The sequence below is a fragment of the Pezoporus wallicus genome, unplaced genomic scaffold (genome assembly GCF_028554395.1).
Source record: "Pezoporus wallicus isolate ANWC-B61680 ecotype Strahan unplaced genomic scaffold, APGP_CSIRO_Pwel_v1 contig_6464, whole genome shotgun sequence".
NCBI classification, from domain to species: Eukaryota; Metazoa; Chordata; class Aves; order Psittaciformes; family Psittacidae; genus Pezoporus; species Pezoporus wallicus.
Genome location: NW_026642130.1, coordinates 123411 through 137695, shown reverse-complemented (window position 1 = coordinate 137695; position 14285 = coordinate 123411). Strand labels below are relative to the sequence as shown.

At 52.2% G+C, this 14285-nt stretch overlaps 1 protein-coding gene across 5 annotated transcripts in view; it reads left to right on the top strand.

Moving 5' to 3' along the window:
- The window catches only part of EFR3B (EFR3 homolog B), a 38310-nt gene that overhangs the window by 5828 nt on the left and 18197 nt on the right, over window positions 1–14285 (top strand). For 2 of the 5 annotated variants that reach the window (XM_057427588.1, XM_057427589.1), the window contains exons 2-4: window positions 6794–6870; window positions 7870–7997; window positions 11508–11658. In XM_057427588.1, coding sequence (XP_057283571.1) covers window positions 6794–6870; window positions 7870–7997; window positions 11508–11658 — 356 coding nt within the window. Of the gene's footprint in view, window positions 1–3161; window positions 3603–5727; window positions 5915–6793; window positions 6871–7869; window positions 7998–11507; window positions 11659–14285 lie in introns of those variants that run through there. The other 3 variants (XM_057427586.1, XM_057427584.1, XM_057427585.1) reach the window with 3 other exon arrangements.

The following is a 14285-nucleotide window of genomic DNA, read 5'->3' as shown; positions in this document are numbered from 1 at the left end:
AGGAGCCCATCAAGGCCAGAGTTTGAGTGATTTTCCTCCTATTTATGCTCGTTTTCTCTGCCATGTGTTGTGTAATGAAACTAGGCACCCATTAAGGCGCTTAACTCCCCTTCTCCCCTCATATTGGCACTGCCGGCACGCCAGATATGTAACACAAACCTCACAGCACGCAGCTCAGACCTTAATGGGTGGTTTTCCCTCTGTGTCCGAAAGGGCTGGTGTGGTCTTAATGCTCAAGTCTAATCACTGCTGTGAAATATTAATTAATCTGGCTGCTATTGAAGCTCTGTGTGCGTGCTGTGGTGTCGGAGCGGCAGGCTCAGCCGAGCAGTGGAGTGTGAATAATGGACAGCCAAATCCATTGCTGGTATAAGCTGGCAGCGGGGCTGATTTACATCCCACCACTCACCATGGAGTTGTTAAAGCTAGATTCGGTGCTGGTGTGCCTCAAGCTGTTTGCATTCGGAAAGGGGGTGATGGCAGGGTGTTTGGGCAGATCCAGGTGGGATTCAGACCTGCTGGCACCAGCATGGATTCAACCTCCACAACAGCTCCCATTTGGGGGGTCCCTGCATGGGACTGGGGGAGCCCGTGCACAGAGCTGTATGCTGGGGCTCTGCATGGATCTGTTTTGCACCCCATGACTGTGGTGTCTGCCCCAGCAAGCCCTGGCTGCGTTGGTGGAAGGGAGGCGAGAGCATCGTGTGGAGATGTGCCAGGGGGAAGCTGCGAATTTAATTGCTGAGCTAAAAGGCTGTGAGGTGACGGCTCCGGTGGGCTGCAGGCAATGTCTGGGTGAGTGTTTCCCTCTCCAGCATGCTCCTGTCCATCCTGTTCAGCCACATGAGAAGTACATCCTGGCAGTGGCAGCCTTGGCTCGCCAGTCCCCGGCATCTCTGCTCTTCCTTTGCTGTTGGTGCCTTGAACTATTTTGCTGTACTTTCATGCTGCCACCAAGAGACAGAACTGCCTGTGACAAGCCCTCAAAGGTTTGGGTCTTCTGCAATGTCCTCGGAAGTGTCCCTGCTCACAGCTGAGCTGTCAGCTGTTACAACACCCCCACTGCAGATGCTGACTCTTGCCAAAGGACACTCGGATGAGTGGCAATTAATGACTGGGGAAGGGAACAAGCCACAGCCGTGCAGCATGAGCTGTTCAGGAATCATGGAATCACAGGATGGTTTGGGTTGGAATGGATCTTAAAGCTCATCCAGTTCTAACCCCCCTGCCATGGGCAGGGACGCCTTCCACTAGACGAGGTTGCTCCAAGCCTCATCCAACCTGGCCTTGAACATTGCCAGGGATGGGGGAGCTACTAACATCAGGACATTGTTCTGATATACAGAGCTGCAAGAGTGAGCTGGGTTTAGCCATTTCCCCAGTTCTTCCTCCCCTGCTAGAGGTGGTAAAGGTCCCACATCTTTTCATAGCTTCTCTTTTCCAACAGCTCTTCTTTGCACTGGGCTGATCTGAACTGCTCGATCTAATTCCCCTCCTGGCTTGGGGGATGCCATTGCCCTGTTCCCGGCACCACACGCTGCAAGGAGGGTGCTGGGCTGCATTTTAATTGGTGCCCAGTGTGTTTGGCTCTCTTAAACACGATTAGAGAGAGATTTACTAGCTTGCTTTACAGCTCTGCCTGCCTGTGGGGTTGCACTGATTTACATGGGGATATGCCCTGCCCCTGTGAGGGTGCACATGGAAGCTGGCTGGCACAGAAGCTGGGTATTTAATGTAGAGGTTTTCCTGCCTCTTAAATTGGTGGCAGGAGCTCAGAGGAGCCTGAGCGAGCCTTTTCCTTGAGGACCTCCCAGCCATGCTTGCTTATGGCTCCAGGCTTTCCCCTGGGAACAGCTTTCAGGGAGGAGGAGGTCTGCAAGCAGTGCCCTGCATCTTTCTCAGTGCCTGCCATCCTCGCAGCAGTGAGCTTGTCCCTTCTCTCTGCCAGCATCACTTGTTTCATCCCTTGGCTGATATTTTTCTCTCCTTTCCCATGGTCTGGGGCTCCTCACTCCATCCCTCTGCTCATCCTGAGGTGTATGGAAAATAAAGCTCATTGGTCTCTGGGCCAATTTGAATGTTGCTCAGTGGCATTTCTAACACATAGCAGGGAGACTTCATCCTTTTCCCCAGGCAGGCTCACCCACTGGGTGCTAAAGGGCTGAAGGAGTCAGAGGATGAGTATGAAGGAGACTCTTGCATAAATGAGATTTTGCTAAGCAGATTAGGGAAAGGTCTCTGGTTCAGTGCAGGGCTTGGAGGATGCCAGGGCTGGGCTGGCAGTACAACCCCTACCTTCAGGCTGGTGCTTGCCTAGGGTTAAGAGAGTGACCTTCATGGGATATTAGGTTTAATGAGGGATTTTGCATGATTTAATTAAGATTTATTTGCAATCAGCTGGAGTGCCTTTATGAAGTAAATTCTAGGCATCAAATAATATGGCCATAATGTTTTCCAGCCATGCTTATTGCCAGGATGCTATTAAAATGGTAAGGGGGGAGGGGTATTAATGAGAAAAGGTTTAAGGTTGGAGCCCTGGGAGTGCAAGGTCATTTTGGGAGGTGAGCTGAGCCTGTGTCCTGTTCTCACCTGGTCATGCTGGATCCCAAAAGTCCCAGTTACAGCTGGTACCAGCGAACCACCCTCCTGGAAGCACATGCAACGAGTTTATCTGAACGCCTTGGGGCTTAAGCCAGTTGAGCAGCTAAGTGGGGGTTATAGCAGTGAGCAGCAGTCGCTGGGACTGGAAGAGTGTCATTATCCCCAATTAGATCGACTCTCTCAGAGCTGCGGTATCAAAGGAAAAGACCCTTTTGGCTTGCTTTGTCCCCCTGCAAGAGCACAGGTGTGACCTGCTGTGGCTCAGAGTGGTGGTGAAGAGTGGGGTGCCCCAGACTGAGGTGACACATGTACCATGGGTAGCTGTGGGAGCCAGTGCCGCTTCTGGGTTTCCCACCTTACTCCCTCCATAGGGAGAGGGTTGAGTCACGTTTCTCTGTGCCTCTATTTACCTGATCTTTAAGAAAACCCTTATCCTGGGTTCCCGCTGCCAGCAGGAGGAGAGCGTGACGCACCGTGCTGGTCCATGCCTGCGTCTCTATCGCATCCCTGATGCTGTTTCGGGGTCGGCTCCGACCTGCTGAACCTCCCCCCCTTGTTAGTGCTGCCCACAAACGACCGATGCTTCGTGTGCCCAGCGGGAGAGCTTTGGGCTCAAGGGACCTTGAAAAGCTGCCCCCATTCCCTCGAAATTCCCAGCTCCGCGGCCACCCCCGCGTACCGGTGCAGACGCGGGCAGAGCAAAGCCAGCGCCGTTCCCAGCTGCCATCGGAGCCGCCTCGGTGACTCAGCAGCCGTGCTGAAAGCTCCCTTATTTATTTAAACGGCTGCTCCCGCTCGGCTGAGCATCTCCTGCAGGGATGCTGCCGCTGGGCCGGCCCCGGCCGCCGCTCGGCGAGGAGGAGAGCGGTACCCGGCACCCCGCGCCCCCCGGTTCGCTCCGGACGCGATGGCTTTGACTACCTGGGCTCTCGGCCCCGCGCTGCGGCTCTGTGCCGCCGGCCCTGTCTGCTCCTGGGAGATGCTGCACGTGGCCGGAGCAGGTACCGTCTCCTGGCTTTGCTTTTCCATAGTGTGTGGGGTTGGATTTCCTGGGAGGGGGAAGCTGCTGTGGCTGCCGATGACCTTTGGTGTCATCTTTCTATTGTTTTAAATACCTGGTGCCAGCTTGGGCTGGAGGAATGCATTGTGGCTGCAGGATTTTGTCCTCGCAGGGGGATGCTGCCAGTCAGTGCCTTGCTCAGGGCTGGAGCTGTGGCTGCAGTGGTGCTGGTGCAGGGGTACAAGGTGCATGGGATCAGTGTGGTGGGTGCTAAAGGAAACCAGTGTCTGGAAAAAGAAATGTTCTGTCTGAGACCCTTGTCAGTAGCCAGGCTGGGGGGGGTCGTTGCTAGCCCCAGCATTAGGGTTTGGTGCTGGGGGTGGTCCTGTATAGATCAAGTAAAGGGCTGATTTCAGCTCTGGCATCAGGACCAGACTTAGGTTTGTTGCTCTCTGGAGACAGCTTGGAGTGGGGGAAATAAAACAAAGGAAAATCTTCCTCTTTCCTCAAGGTCTGTGTCATTTATACTCTGCTTTTTTAAGGATTTGCAGTCTTCCTGTCTGTGCCTACGTATGTCTGTGCTGGGCAAAACCAACAGAAAGCAAGGGTTTGGAGCAGGAAAGTTTCTCATTTCTCTTGGTTTCATGCAAGCAGAGTGAAAGAGACCCTTTCTATGCCTTGCTGCAGGGAGCTCAGCCCTCTTACTAGACATCATAGAGTCTCACCTGGAGACATTGCAATGCAGGAGGGGCTCTGTCCTTCTGCTGGGCCATGGTGGGATCCTACACACCAGTGTCCTGATGTGTTTTGGATTGAACAATGTTCCTGCCTTTCCCTCTCTGGACCATGTTCATCCTTCTGCCCTGTGGAACTAATGGGGCCCCTGGGTCCCCTTTGCAGGCATGCACTTCAGGTCTTCACCTCTCCCCTGCTGCTGCTTTCTTTAGGAGAGACCTTAAAAATCTCCTACTTCTGGAAGAAGAGGTCTTGTTAGGTGAGAGGGAAAGCATTACATTTAATTATGCAATTATTATTGATGGGATCTGTGCTGAGTCTGCTCTTCAGATTCATTCATCAGGGTGAGGGTGATGGATTGGGAGCTTGGCTGGGCTCTTTGCTCCTCTCCCAGGGCTAGAAATGTGCATTAATCCCCAAAAAATTCCAAAGTCACATTTCTGGAGGTGAGATAATTACCAAGGAGGCTGCAGGAGGTTGAGGGGATGTTGCTTTTTTGCTAATAGGATCCCTTATGGGGAAACTCTCCAGCTGTTTTGCAGGGCGAGCTCCTGGTCCATGCTGAAGCTTCATGCATGTGGCCTGGCAAGGTGAGATGAGCCATGTTGCCTCGGCTCTCTTGACCAAGGGGAATTCATTAACAGCATTCAGGAGATCATCAGGTGCTTGTTTATGTGAATGACAAACGAGAATTTATTAAGAGGCCAGATTAAAGGTACTTTTGAAAAAGAACAAAATCGATTGGAGGCAGCGGAGAAGGGAGGAGAGAGAGCAGTGGATACGAGACTTAGAAATACTGGAGAGTGGGAAGGTGTGGAGGAGTTGGCAGGGAAAGCATGAGAGATGGAAGGAGCTCTCTGCCACCGCTGTGTTGCCAGGATAGTGCTGGTGTTGGAGACCCCAAGGGGACCCCAAAGCAAGCGGAGGCAGCGTGTTCAGGAAGCGAGCGAGCGCATTGCAGGAAGCGAGCGGTGCCGGTGCCAGGAGCTGGCGCGAGCAGGCGTGAGCTCATGCGTTCCAGTGGGAGCGGTCGCTGGCTCCCACCAGCACAGCCTTTGTCCCCCTGGCTTCTGCTTCTTGGTGATGGCTGCCAAAGAGCAGCCCCGAATTACTCACGCTTCCCTGGGCTCGCAAAGGCTGGTTCTTTGGGGTGGCTGACATCAGTGTCCTTCCACAGGGTGCAGCACCCGAGTAACGCCAGACCCTGGAGAAAAATGCATTGTGCTGGAGCAGGGGGTCCTGGCGTGCAAAGTCCTTGGAGCAGTGCTGGGGAGGGGAGAGCATCCAACAATCCTCCCTCCCCTGCTTCCCTTTTCTTAAATAAACAAACTCTGCAGATATTCAGCAGCATCCAGGAGACAGGGCAGCACTGGTATGCTTTATTCAGGGTGGAGGTGCCCACGGATGCTGAACTCTCTGGTGTTCCCATGCTTGGTGCATGTGGGAGCACCATGGATGCTCTAGAACCAACCTGGACCGCCGGCTGTTCCCAAGCTGAAGATGAGGCGATCCCCAGCTACTGCGGAGGGTGTGCTGTGGTTCTGAGAAGCAGAAGATGGCACAGGGAGAAATATCCAGGTTGCAAAGGATCCCTTCCTCCCTTGGCAGCTCCCTGAAAGCGAAGCAGGGCGTCACAGCCACATTTGGGGTATCTGGTGGCTATGGCTGATTGCATTGCTTGGGGTTGGGATGAGGCTGATGCCTGCCTTTTCTGCCACTTGCTGGCCTGTGGAGTTGCTGCTGTGAGGGGTTTTGGGTGTTGAAGAGGCTGCGCAGGGCATGACTTGTGCATGGGGGAGAAGCCACTGCCAGGTCTGGGTATGGTTGTGTCGGTGTCCTGCGAAACACAGGTCATTTGATAGTCCCCATAGGGGCCAGGGATGGTGGTCCAGCAGCCCAAAGGTAGGGTGGCAGTCAAAGGTGTTTGGTGTTTCTCAACAGCTCAGCTTTGGAGCTGCAAACAGAATGCATTTTCCTTTCATAGCCTTCATAAGATGCTCTCTTGTCTTTTTCTGTCTTGCTGTTTCCAGCAGTGTGTGCTCTCTTTATCGCTGCTGGCTTGATGGGGAGCATGGGGCAGGGTGTGAGGAGTGTGTCCTCGAGTGAATGGTAGGAGAAAAGAACTTTTGGTCCAAGGACCTGCATTGGAGGACCTTGTGAGATAGAGAGGCACAGATTTAGGGGAACTTTGGACATCTTGGTCTCTGGGGGTGAGAAAAGCAGATAACCCTGCCGTCCTATGTCAAATGATGCTGGTCACCAGCCAGTTCCCTGCCTCTCAGCTGTAACTTTCTTCCTTGTTTTTTTTTTATTGGCTGCAGAACTCTGGGATGTCACCAGCTTGGTGCCCTGTCCTCTTCCCAGGCTTCCTTGTTGAATCCAAGGATATGTTCTCCACCAAAGGCACCTTTGTGAGGATTTTGTCCAAGCTGACCAGCTCTGTCTTTTCTCTTCCAGGTGTGTGCGGCTGCTGCGGCGCCCTGCGTCCTCGCTACAAAAGACTCGTTGACAACATCTTCCCTGAGGACCCAGAGGTAAATGAGGCACTGCTTCATGTGCTGCAGCTCTGGTGCAGGGACATGGTGTGACCTGTCCAGAAACAGATCCTGGGAGGCAGGTGATCTTTGACATAAGACCATGCCTGCAGGGTTGAATTTTCCTTTAAAGCTTGCTTGTGAGCAGGAATACAGAAGCAGCTCCTCCAGCCACATTTCCCTGGAGGGACAGACCTCCTTTCCCAAAGGTGCTGGAAGGGATGGGAGGATGAGGGACTGGACCTGAAGGTGTACATCCTTCTCTTTGCAGGATGAGGAAAGCAGCTTCTAACAGCAAGGGCTCTCCTGGGGCCTCATCCAGTCTTTTGAGTTCAAAAGCTGCTTATGCTTCCAGGATGTGGGGAAGCTGGTGCCCTGTTTGCTGCCTCGCTCAGCTGGTGATGGTGAATGCTCTGCCAGCTGTGTCTGGAGCATCCCAAATCTGACCTCATTTTCACAGCCAAGATGGGAAGGCAGTGGAAGAGAGGGGCTCCTGACTGAGGATAGCAGGACTAGGGTCACCCAGGGAGACAGTGAGTGCCTGTTTTGTTATGGCACTGGCAGCAAAGCTGAACAAGAGAAGAAGCTGATGCTGAGCCATGTAGGGAGGAGGAAACACTGCAGTTTTCCATGTGCAGGGGATTGGAGCTGGCAGCTTGGCACGTTTGTGTTGTTTGGCCACAGCAGCCTGGAGGTGTTGATGTCCCTGTCTGTCCCTGTCCCCCTCCGTGCTGGGGCATTGCTAGACAATAGCAAATGATTCTTGGGGTACTCAATGGAGGCTTGCACGGAGGCCACCCCTGGATGTGGAGCATCAGAGAGCCCTCAGCCAAGGCTAAATGCAGTCCTCGTTTGCCTTTCCTTGTGTACAAGGTGTGGGGAAGTGCTGGGATCTACTCCAAACCTCTGGCATTGCTGCCAGTGTTTGCTGCATAGATGCTCCTGATGATTGCTGGGTCTGGGTGTGAGGCCATGATGCCCTGTGTGGTTCTGTTTCAGGATGGGCTGGTGAAGACCAACATGGAGAAGCTGACATTTTATGCCCTGTCTGCTCCGGAGAAGCTGGATCGTATTGGTGCCTACCTCTCCGAGCGGCTCATCCGAGATGTGAGCCGGCACCGATATGGGTAAGGCCTGGGAGACTGTTTCAGTCACCCCAGTGACTGGCATGATGATAACAGAGGAGGCCCAGGCAAGGGGTGGCACATGTGGGATATGCAACTTCTGCTTGCTCCAGGCTGTCCTGAATCTGTGAGCACGCTGTGACAGACTTGAGCATGTCCTGCCTCCAAAAGGGAGACATGGGAGCATTCAGGGATGTGCATACTCCTTGCAAAGCTGCAAGGGACCAGTCAACCTGGGAGCCATGTTGTATTTCTCTGGCATTGTGCTGTCTGTGCCTGGGGAGCCTATGTGTGTATGGTATTTGTCCCCAGCAGCAGGACTGCCATCATCAGGAGCCTGTGGCACCCTGCCGGCCTTTAAAAGCTCACACTCTTCCAGAGCCAGATGGAAGCCTGGCTAGGTGCAGGCAAGCAGCTAAACTGTCTGCAGCTTGCTGGGAGTTATTTAGGACAAGCTTGGGTGTGTTGGACCCCAAGGACATCTCTACTTGCATGGTGACATGGCATAAGTGGGAACAAGGATGAGGGGCAGCATGCTGACACTTTTCCAGTAAACACATGGCAGGATGTATTGGGTTGGATGGGGATTGATGTGTTTGCTCTGTCTGACTGTATGGTCCTGGCTGCCCTATTGCCTTCATCTTCCTTCCCCCATCACTTCCAGCAAGGCTTTGCGTGTTTACTGCAATGAGGGCAGCACTTGTCTGGAAATAGCTGACTGCCCTCATTAGAAACTCTGGGGGAGCTTGGGAGGGCTCCTTCCCTTTGAAATAGCTCCTGGATTGATTCTTGTTGTCTCCTGAACAAAGCCGTGGTAGACAAACACAGCTCAGCTTCGTGCCATGATCTTCAGCCTGCCTTTTATCCTGGGGGAAGAGGAGCCAGCAGCCTGCCTAAGAAGTGTTAAAGTTGGAAAACCTTCAAAGCCTCATCCGCATCTCCCGTCATTGGGAGTGACAGGACATTCAAAGCTCTGCCTGATGATCTGCGGTTAAGTGGATGTTAACAGGCTCTGCTTGCTGTGTTGGGAAAAGAATGGCTTTCAAAGATTTTTGACATCTAATGACAAGCCTCGGTGGGTGAAGGGGGGAATATATTCCTTCCTCCACTGCCTGTGCATATAGGCACATAATTGGGTTGGAGCACCAGCTAATTTTCAAAGTCTAACTTTGAAATGCCTGAAATGGGTTTGGATCAACCTTTTGCTTGTAGGTTGGTGGTGGCTGGAGCAGCAGAGCTGCTGCAGAGACCACGTCTGGGCTTCAGAAGAGCAGCAGAGCACGTGGGTTCCTCTCCTGCATGCAAGATGAAGGTAGCCTTGATGTCAGGCCTGTTGGTTGTCACCTTTTTGTTACCTTTACTGCTAAAAGGAGGAAGTGTTCCAGTTTGAGTTTGTAGCAATGCAACCCACCATCTGTAAGAGGATGGTTGGAGTAGGTCGGAGGTGACAACTGCACAAGTGTTGGTTTTCCCTCTTGGTGGCCTGTGTCCAGCCGTCCCCAAAAAGGAAGCCATGCTGTTGCAATAATATTGGGCACAGAATGTTGTTTTCAGCCTTGTTTCCTATGAGAAAGGAGCTTGATGCCTCATGCTGATTGTCAGTCACCTCTTTGTACCTTTTTTCCCTCTGGGTCAGATTTAACCCAGTTTGACATATGGGTAGTTGCTCATGGATCCAGGAATAGTTGACTTATTTTGCAGTGTCTTGAAGAGCTGTAATGGTGCCTGAAGGACAGACTGCAGTGTGAGCTCAACTGTGCCACAAGACACCAGAGAATCTACTTAAGACTGGAGCCAGGTTTCAGCAGTTCTGAGGACTCAACGGATCAATCTTTCATGTTTTTACCAGCTGGAACTTGGAAGTCCAGGGGTTTATCAGACCCCTCCTTTTACCCTGAGAGGGCAGTTGCCTCCACAGCATCCCTTGAATGTGCAGATAGAGCTGGTGCAAGTAGATGGACAGCTCCTGCTCATCTTGCCGTTGGTGAGCTTGGTACTTTCGGGTTTCCCTCTTGCAGCATAAACTGGTGGCTGCTTCATGTTACCCAGGCTGCAAATCCAGCTGTGCAAGGAGCTGGCTCGAGAAATGGAGCTTAGAGGAGGAATCATGCTTGATGTCAAGGGATCTGGGATTTCTACCTCCTGCTTTCAGCCATGGTAGGAGATTGGGTCTTGATGTGAGCAGCCAAGGTACAAAGATTCACAGCTGTGTGGAGAGTAGAAGCCAAAGGGAGGTGGTAAGGAGATGTAAAGCTTGTTTTATTCCCAGTGTCCTGGTACCAGGTCCTTGTCAGGTGTTTGGGTACTCAGAAGTCTTGTGAGAAGAACGGGAGCTGTGAGACTTGGTCCAATGACCATTTGTTGGTTTTCTATATTCTGGGCATTTCCTGCCCAGAGTGCCCAGAGGCCAGAATTTGCTTCTCCACTGGGCTTTGTGCAGTGGGTGAGCAGCAGCTGGAGGTCAGTGTGATCACTGCCAAATTTATCTGCCACTTTGCTGGCAACAGACCAAATGCTGTTGATGTATGAAGAGCTGCAGCACCAGTGTGCAAACAGATTTTGCCAGAGCAAATGAACCAATTTGTCTTGAAAATGTGAAGCAACACCTGACAAATTCTTCAGTCAGCCCATGCAAACCCCATAAAATTCAACAAGGCTAAGTGCAAGGTCCTGCATCTGCGTCGGGGCCAATCCCAACCACAAATACAGGCTGGATTGGGAGCAGCCGTGAGGAGAAGAACTTGAGGGTGTTGGTTGATGAGAAGCTCAACATGACCCTGCAGTTGATGAGAAGCTCAACATGACCGTGATAGTGTTCAGGGCCAGGCTGGATGGGACTTTAAGCAATCTGGTCTAGTGGAAGGTGTCCCTCCGCATGGAAACTTGTCACCTCTGTATCAGGCACCCAGCTGAGATTCATCACTGGGCACAAGGTTTTCCAGCTTCCTCTCAGAGGTAAGCGTTGCAGAGATGGTTTAATAAATAGCCTGAAAGTGCACTGTGGCAGCTTGCAGCATAGCCAGCTGCCAGAGGGTGGGTTCTGCAGGAGCTTCCACAGATATGTATGTAGTTTGGTGATATGAATATGCTTTGTAGGGTTGCTTTCTTTAGGCAGAGCTTTTCTGGAGCACGTCTGTCTAATTCTGAGTTATCCCTGGCAGGACTAGGTGTTCTGCAAGAATAGTTGCCTTTGATGCTGAGTCCACCCTGTACAAAGTCCACTGTTCCCTCACAGGATATAAAGACCAGTTCAGGCAAGGGAAGCCCACAGGCAGTGTGGGGGTAGATGCAGGGTGTTGCTGGTGACTTTGGTCCCAAGGCTGTTGGATCCTTGCTAGGCTGGTGCTGGGTGCAGCAAACACCATCTAAAAATATCCTGAGAGTGTATTGGGTGTAAAAGTGGTTGCTGTTTTGCTGGTGGGCACCCAGGTGGTTTGGAAGAGGGGAGGAGGAGGGATGACCGCGTGCCTAGTCTGCTGTCGGGAAGTTACCCTGGCTTCTGCCCACTCCCAGGTATGTGTGTATTGCCATGGAGGCCCTGGACCAGCTCCTCATGGCCTGCCACTGCCAGAGCATCAACCTCTTCGTGGAGAGCTTCCTGAAGATGGTGGCAAAGCTGCTGGAGTCAGAGAAGCCAAACCTGCAGATCCTGGGGACCAACTCGGTGAGTAGCAGTGCATCAGGAGGTGGCAGTGCCCTCTCCTCTGCTTTCAGCCCTGCTTGTCACCACTGTCTCTTACAGTACCAGGGCAGGAGACTTTGTTGGGGAGGAACGGGGAGAAGTAACAGGGGAGGATTTATGGGGTCCCCTCGCGTTTCCTGCCATGCATGAAATTTCCAAGGCCCTGGCTGTGCTGCGTGTGTGCTGTCCCTCCTTTTTATTGTCTGCAACCAGTCGCTGGTCTCTGATCTCTGCCATGCCTTTCTTCTCTTGAATTCAGCTTTTCCTAAATGAGCATGAGGACTCGGGGGCTGTCAGCAGTTTTGCACAATAGACCAACTTAGGAGATGATCCTCATGGATTTTGAGAGCTATTTGTGCTCAGAAAAAGGCTGGCTTAAACAGAGCTGCTGCTTGAAATAAATGGCTTAGGTGGACTGGGGATGTGACAATGACACACATAAAATGAGGGGAAAGGCGGAATGAGCAAAGTTGAGTGAACAAAGTTGACATCCTCCAGCATCCAAACTGCTGATCCTGGCTGAGAGCTAGCTGCCACTTGTGCTTGGCCTTTCTGTTGTTTTTTACTGGGAATACTGGGTGTAAATAACAGCCTGGCTTGTGAGGGCTCTGCCAGTGCCCAGTAGCTTGCCTTGGACAAGCAGCATCTGTTGTTGCTGCTTTATAAGAGGTGGGGTTTAGATGGCGCAGATCATCCTGTGGGCAGGAGGGTGGACTGGGTTGGCGCTCTCTCTTGTGCCTTGGAAACATGTAGACAGCTCAGCCCTGAGCTTTTACCAGTTGCCAATGGCACCAAACTGAGTGGAGAAGAGGACATTTTGGAAAGGAGAGTCATCCTGCAGGATGAGTCGGACAGGCTGGAAGAGTGGGCTAACAAGAACCTTATGGAGTTCAACACGAACAAGTGTAAGGTCTTACACCTGAGTACACACAATCCAGGAGTGCAGTACAGGCTGGGATCTGCCTGTATGGAAAAGTTCCTGTAGGACACAAGCTCAGTGGAGCTGCATCTCAATGGGAGCTGCTGGCATGGAGCTGGGGAAGGGAGAGCCCTTGCTGCAGGGCCTCACAGTGCTGTGGCAGAGGCTTCAGCAGACCAGCCCCAACACAAGCATTGGGTCAAGGCAAGACAGAGCCCTGCCTCATGTTTCCTGCACAGATGGAACAAACCTCCCATGTTCTAGCACACATGGAGAGGAGGGATGGTCATGGAATCATCACAGACTGGTTTGAGTTGGCAGGGACGTCAAACCTTATATAATTCCAACCCCCCTGCCATAGGCAGGGACACCTTCCACCAGACCAGGTTTCTCCAAGTCCCTTCCAACCTGGCCTTGAACACTGCCAGGGATGGGGCAGCCACAGCTTCTCTGGGCAACCTGTGCCAGAGCCTCACCACCCTCACAGGGAAGAACTTCTGCCTCAGATCTCATCTCAATCTCCCCTCTGTCAGGTTAAAGCCATTCCCCCTTGTCCTGTCCCTACAGACCCTTGTCCAAAGCCCCTCTCCAGTTTCTTGTCAGCCCCTTTAGGCACTGGAAGCTGCTCTAAGGTCTCCCTGGAGCCTTCTCTTCTCCAGGCTGAGCAAGCCCAGCTCCCTCAGCCTGTCCTAGGCCACAGATAGGTGTTTCCTTAGCACTGCTGTCACTGCAGTCAGGAATTGGGAGCGAGTGTTTTAATGAGGAATCCAGATCAGGAATGACGGTTTAGTGATGGTTTGGGTTTTTTTTTCCCTTCTGAAGCGTGGCGGCATTCACAGGGCAAATAGCACAGAAAACTTGAGGGCTTTTGTAGGAAAGTGACTAATGATAATGAGACACTTCTTCCTATATCTGCTAATGAGGAATGTGCCTCAGGCTCGTGCTTAATTAGAGAGTGCTGTCTGAAGCAATCTTCACAATAATGGAGCTGATGGCAAAGGCAGGAGGAGGTTGTTTATAGAAACCTGCTCCAAGTGAGTCATTCTCCGTGGTGTGAAATCTCGCCTGAGACACATCTCCCTCCTCACGCAGAGCCGAGGCTGATCCCAAGCGGCTGTGGTGGGGCTGATCCCAGGACCAGCCTTCCAGGCTCCACGCTGGAAGCAGCAGCGAAAATCCAGCATCCCATGATCACTGTAACCCCATCCTATAATCCCCAGGGTGAACATATGGAGCTGGAGTTTAAATCCACTTTGCTTTCTCATCCTCGTTAGGAGTCTGCTGGGCAACCTCCCCTCTTTGGGTAGGAACCATCTAATTTCCAGCTCGATGTCATTCCCATTTTATTTTTCCTCAAACCACCATTGATCTTTCATTTAAACAGCTCTTCCCCCGCCTTGATGTTTCTCTTCTGATGTATTTATGTCTGATGTATTTATAGGTAGCAGCGTTATCTCTTCCCAGCCCTTGTTTTGCTTCTCCAAGGCAGCCGTGCTCCTCTCATCTCCCCTGCGCTTGCTCCCTGCTCCCAGCCGTGTTTCAGTTGGAGCTTGTTGGCTTCAAGCAGGGGAGCCCTAAACTGCCCAGCTCTGCACCCCCTCAAACCACAGCAGAAATCATGTTGTGTTTCAATGTTTTAAACAGTTTTCCCAGTGGAAATCCCACGTGAAGCTGTAGAGCAGCTTTTCAG